General features: G+C 44.2%; 1 protein-coding gene across 1 annotated transcript in view; it reads right to left on the minus strand.

The window, feature by feature from the left end:
• The window catches only part of Sorl1 (sortilin related receptor 1), a 169,028-nt gene that overhangs the window by 75,401 nt on the left and 87,627 nt on the right, over nucleotides 1-6,000 (minus strand). Inside the window, exons 15-16 of the mRNA XM_027411875.2 lie at nucleotides 5,352-5,480; nucleotides 4,801-4,886 (exon numbers count right to left, since the gene is read on the minus strand). Of these exons, the coding sequence (XP_027267676.1) occupies nucleotides 4,801-4,886; nucleotides 5,352-5,480 (215 nt within the window). The remainder of the gene's footprint in view (nucleotides 1-4,800; nucleotides 4,887-5,351; nucleotides 5,481-6,000) is intronic.

Consider the following 6,000-nt stretch of genomic DNA (forward strand, 5'->3'; position numbering starts at 1 on the left):
ACAAAATCACGTTTCTAATCCAGTAAAAGCATTTATGTTTTGTTACACTGCAAAAACAAAAATTTCAACATTCATATTTCTGATCTCTGCCTAACAGTCTTCAGTCGCACTCATCAACATAGATGACAGACAAGTCATTCCATATCATATCATCATCTGACAGCCCCGTAGCACCATTATCTTGGTGACTACTTGGTAACTTTAAAGCCTTCTAACCAAGTTTCTCACCGAATTTGTTCACTCATACATACTATTCAAAATGGCCTGTTTATGCTTTAGGGTGGACCTGTTAAGTTTCCAAAGCAATCATACATTTTTTCTGAAATGATTACAAAATGTTCTACAGAGTAATTACAAAGGTTCTGTTTCTGCTCAGCAAATGTTTACACAATGTACTTACTATGTACCAGGCATTGTTTAATCCTCAAAACACCCATGAGATTGAAGAATGGGTATTAATTCACTCAAGGACACACAGCTAGGAAGCAAGCATCTGGATTCAGAGTCTATGTTTTAGCCTTTACATCATGCTACCTTTAATGGAGTAGATCCTCACGATGGCACTTATTTAAAGGCATATAGAGGGTCAGTGTGCTTCTCAGTGTTACCTAATGTCAGACAACCAGTAATTTAAGGCCTAATACCCTCTCTTTCTACTTAGAAAATAGCCCAGGAGTCATCAGGACTCCTCCACAGGAGTGCAGAGCAATGGGCATCTCTGTCTACAGCACACATAGAACCCTGAGATAGCTGAACACACAGAGGTGCCTGAGGGTGGCAGGACTAGGAAGGATGTGTAATGTGTAAGCTCAGTGCCCTTCAGCCGCACCTCACCCTCATCTGTCATCTGGCTGTTCATATGTATCCTTTACAATACCTTGTGTAGCAAGTCGACTTTAAAAGAACCCAGTCCAGAGATGCTAGGAAGAATAAAGTATAGGAGGGAAACCCCAGAGGAACTAGAAGGATGGTGCTCAGAAGAAGGGATGAGAAGAAGCCTGGTCTATGTGGGTCCTGGGGCAAAACTAAGGACAGTTCCCAGATGTTTCCTGACTCTGTGCCTATCCAAATATTTGTTACTTGTGTCATCTCTCCAAATAGACTAACAATAAAAATATCTCTTAAAAAAGAGAAAAACAAAATTTAAAGCATCCACTGATGCTATGCTACATGTGGGACATGTGGACGCAAGATGCAAACATGAATCCTTTGCTGCAGACTTGAATTGGTTGTTGCCCCCCTTTCTCGTCTTTCTCTCATCCTGTGAATTCACTGAACTCACATACCCTTATAACCACCTGCTTTATAAAAGCCTCAATATTGGGCCAGCAAGATGGCTCAGCAGGTAAAGGTACTTGCTGCCAAGCCTAATGACCTGTGCTCGATTCCCAGAAACCTACAGAGTGAAAGAGGAGAATCACCCCCTAAAGTTGTCCTCTGACCTCTACACATACACTCTGATACACAAACCCCCTCCCAGCCTCACATACACACAAATAAATGGGATTTTTAAAAATCTTCAATATTGATCACACACTGAAAACATAAATCCACAAAGTGAGAGCAGGTGGAGCACTTGTTTCTTATGTGGTAAGTTCTGGGCTAATCCCTAGCACTGTCCCCCAAAAGTTTTAAATAACAGACAAATCTATCCAAATCTTGAATAAGGTAAGTTTGCCTCTTTTCTCTATTTTCATATTGCTTCAGAAATACCCAAGGTACCACCACACGGTAACTAATGTCTCCTTTTGGCTGACATTCATTCCAAGGCAGGGGGCAGTGTTATGATAATGCACGAGGGGAACCTTGCTTGGATGCCATGGCAGGCAAGGGTGACCTAGGCAGGGGGACAAACATACCAGGCAGACAGAGCCTCAGTCAGAAATTTTATTAGAAAGGGACGAGAAGGGGGAAGAAAAGAGAAAAGAGGTAAAGAGACACAGACACAGAGGACAGAAGAGAAGAGGGAGACAGGAAAATACCTGTCTGCCCCCAGTGGGAGGGGTGGGGGCATAAGTGGGCGGGGTCTGTCTTTTAAAGGGTCCTTTGCACCTGCATACAGACTATGCAATCATGGAACCCTGGGCTGACCAGGGTACTGCCTGAGTGCATTCTGCCAGGTGATAGGGGCAAGCCAGCGTAATGCCTGAATCCTTAGCGGCAGGAGGACATGGGTCGCAAGATGAAAGCCACAAGCCCAGCAGTGAGATTTCTGACCCACAACCCTCTGCAGCGCCCAGATCCTCACTGCTCCTTTGTTTCTTCTAAGAAGCCAGTGCCCTTTGCAGCACAGTAGACAACCAGAAGAGGCTGCTTAGGAGGCAGGCATGGAGTACATGCAACGCTTCCCACGTGTGAGTGAGTCCTAACCTAGAAATGGAATAGAGGCTTTGGCTGGCGCAGCCATGCATAAGCACAGCCTAGAAAGATCCATTGTTACAGTAATCATAAAGAAGAAAAATTGCTGCATTTAAAAAATCCTTCCAGATGCCCACATTACCTCATCTTTGTAAAGATGTTATGGTTCCCATTAGTCCTAGAAAACATCTTTTTCCCCCCTCTGAGTACTTCCGTGCTTGCATTTCAGGGATGACCTACCCTAAAATGAGACTTTTCTATTTCATCCCCTGCTCCCTCCTCTTCTATTAGAAGAGAAAATAGCTTTCTTGCCATTTCTGATGGCTTTGAACAAACAGTTGTGTCCCTTGCTGAATTACCCCTGGAAGTATTTATGACAAAAGTATGTACTCCAGGCCCTCAAGAGCGATCACTCAAACCCTCCTCACCCAAGCCCTCATCACAGCAGCTCGTGAGGGGAACGTTTGAATATTATCTGCTCATTTGTAGGAATCTGCTGAATTAGTGGTTCTTTTTACGTCTCCACAGTGAGGTATGTTAATTACTCTGGTAATGACGGAAGATTAAATTAAGGGGCTAATGAGCTTAGCATGAAAACACCAGGGCAAGCCGATGAGCAATAAATTGGCAGGAGACTGCCCTGTGCTGCCTGCCTGTGGAAGATGGAGGATGGCATGTCTGTGTCATGATTCACTGGGAGCTCATGGCACTTCCATCACAACGTCACTGCTTATGGAAGCCAGGGCCACTCACCTGCCCTCACTGACAAGTAGCAGCATGATGAAGCCTCTGAGGTAGTAAGGAAGCCCTGAGTGAGTAAGACCTGGAAACAGTGAAGGAAGAAAAGAGGGTGTGTGTATGTGTGTGTGTGTGTGTGTGTGTGTGTGTGTGTGTGTGTATGTGTGTGTGTATTATGTGTGTCTGTGTGTTATGTGTGTGTTATGTGTGTCTGTGTGTGTGTATGTCCGTGTGTTATGTGTGTCTGTATGTGTATCTGTGTGTGTTGTATGTCTGTGTGTGTAAGTATGTATGTGTGTATGTCTGTGTGTGTATGTCTGTGTGTGTATATGTGTTATGTGTCCGTGTGTGTCTGTGTATGTGTGTGTTATGTGTCTGTGTGTGTTATGTGTGTGCATCTGTGTGTGTGTGTTGTGTGTATGTGTCTCTGTATGTCTGTATGTGTTATATGTGTGTGTGTGTGTGTGTGTGTTTGTGTCTGTATGTCTCTCTATGTGTCTCTGTGTGTGTGTGTTGGTCTGTATGTGTTGTGTGTGTGTTTGTGTGTCTCTGTGTCCGTATGTCTCCCTACGTGTCTGTCTCTGTGTATCTCTATGTGTGTGTTATGTCTGTGTCTGTGTGTATTTGTGTGTGTGTGTATGTTTGGGTGTGCCTGTGTGTGTGTGCATGCATATGTGTGTGTCTGTATATGTGTCTGTGCGTGTTCGTGTGTGAAATGTACATGAGCATATGTGTGTGTATCCAGCTGAACATCACATGTCCTGCTCCATCACTCTCAGTCTTACTACCTAAAGAGAATCTCTCACTCAGCCTGGAGCTAAGCTGGTCTCCAGCAAGCCCCAGTGAGCCTCTTGTTTCCAACCCTCTACAACACTGAGCTTACAAGCACACACATGATCATACTGGCTTTCATTTAGAGAACTTGAACTCAGGTCCTCAGACCTACATAGCAAATGCTCTTATTCACTGAGCCATGTGCCCAGCCCAGCCACCTTTTTAATGTATCAAATTCTGTGTCTATATAGCCCATGTTACATCACCACTACACAGCTAAAATGTGTTTGAAATACACTTATGTCTTCATAATGTCTCCAAAGAAGGTCTTCTCCATTAGTAGGCACAGTGAACATGGGAAATAGGACTAACACTTAGATACCATTTGGATCCTGGACCTTCAGGTCTGAATTTCACCACTGTCAATTACTAGATATGTGAGTGACCTCGGGAACATCTTTTCCTCTGAAACTGCTTGCTTCCTCATATAGACACACATAATATAGTTTTTAGCAGCGCCAATGATTTCTGCATCCCTGGGCTGTAGAGAAGATTCAACTGCCAAGTGAATTGAAATCTGTAAAATTCTAATAAAGCTAACATTTATTATAAAATAAGATAGACCACTTAGCAAGTTTAGAAGGAGCCTTAGACTTTTTATATTCAACTTTGACAAACTGAAATGCACATCAAGGCCTGTGACTGTGCCCCAATTCCCAGTGCTCGGTACATAACAGACACCAAATAGACTACTCCTTAACACCCAACCTACCACCAAATATTTCCCATTCTTTCAAGGTGGGAGACTAAGCTTAAGGAAGGAGATCCCATGATGCTTAAATCCTAAGAACTGTCACATGCCTTGGGGGTGAGACCAGAATGACCCAACCAGCACTCAAGAAGGCAAAGGGAAGAGGCTGCCTGTCTTACCTGCCAGAGGACAGGGGACCAGCTCCCCTTCCAGCCGAGCTTCGACATCTCCTCCACTGCAAGTGTCCCCAGAAATCTTCCGATAGCTGTTACCCCAATCACCAAAGCAAGAAATCAGAAACACAGAGGGTATATATGGGTCATGGAGGTACCCCCACTGAGCACATACTCCTGGCCATGACAACAAAGTTAGAAGGATGGGGTTTATTTGCTCTGCGTCAGTTTTGCTTGTAATATTTAGAATGTGTAGACCCAGACAATTTAATGCAATGCTCAGGGAAACAATGAAAAATATCTCTCTTCTATAAACTCCTCTGAAGATGTTTCCACAGCTGAGGATGCCCTCAGCCTTGCAGAAAAGCTTGCAGACTTCCCTCACTGAGAATAGGAGACTGCAGATGCCATTAATTTAAAAAGCTGCCCAACCACCTGCAGTCTGTAACTTGGGGTTTGAAAATTTAGGGTGCAGACAGAGTCACATGATCCTCAAACCCTCTCCTTCCCCTGGCAGGCCCTTGTGAGCCTGAGTCAGACAACCTTGTGATACATACCCTCTCGTTCTCCTGTATGTAGAACCCACGGGACAGGGCATAGGAGGGCTGTAGGGCTTCCCAGAAAACTCGGGGTCTGGAACACAAACCTCTAAGGAGAGATCTTCACTCAGCTTGAAGCCAAAGTCACTGAAAAGGCATATTGGAGTTCATTTAGACCATGGATATGAATCACTGGCACTTCAGAACCAACCCTGCAAACTCTATACTCTACCTAGTACTTACAATATATGGGCTACTCCACTAGCCCTTTAAAGAACAACCGCTTTGTTATACTATGCTACTTCTGCATAAAAAGCTATGTATCAGAGACCCATCTGGAGAGCCATTGCTACATACTCTAAGCTACATACAAAAAGGATGCAAGTCATCATGCCAAAGAAAATTATCATCTACACTCAGCTGCCTATCCAGACTCACAGGGACTGTCTTGTTCTTGGCTAAAAGGGAACAGTGGGGTTGAAGCTATAGTTCTATTGACAGAGCGCTTGCCTAGCACGCACAAGGCCTTGGGTTCAATATCAGCACTAGTCGTGGGGGGTACAAACCAGGGAGGTAGACGCAAGATAATCAGAAGTTGATTTGAAGTAGGCTTGAAGCTAGCCTGGAATACAAGACTCTATTTCAAAGAAATAAATAAAATGGGGGG

The sequence above is a fragment of the Cricetulus griseus genome, chromosome 4 (assembly GCF_003668045.3).
Source record: "Cricetulus griseus strain 17A/GY chromosome 4, alternate assembly CriGri-PICRH-1.0, whole genome shotgun sequence".
Taxonomy (NCBI): Eukaryota; Metazoa; Chordata; class Mammalia; order Rodentia; family Cricetidae; genus Cricetulus; species Cricetulus griseus.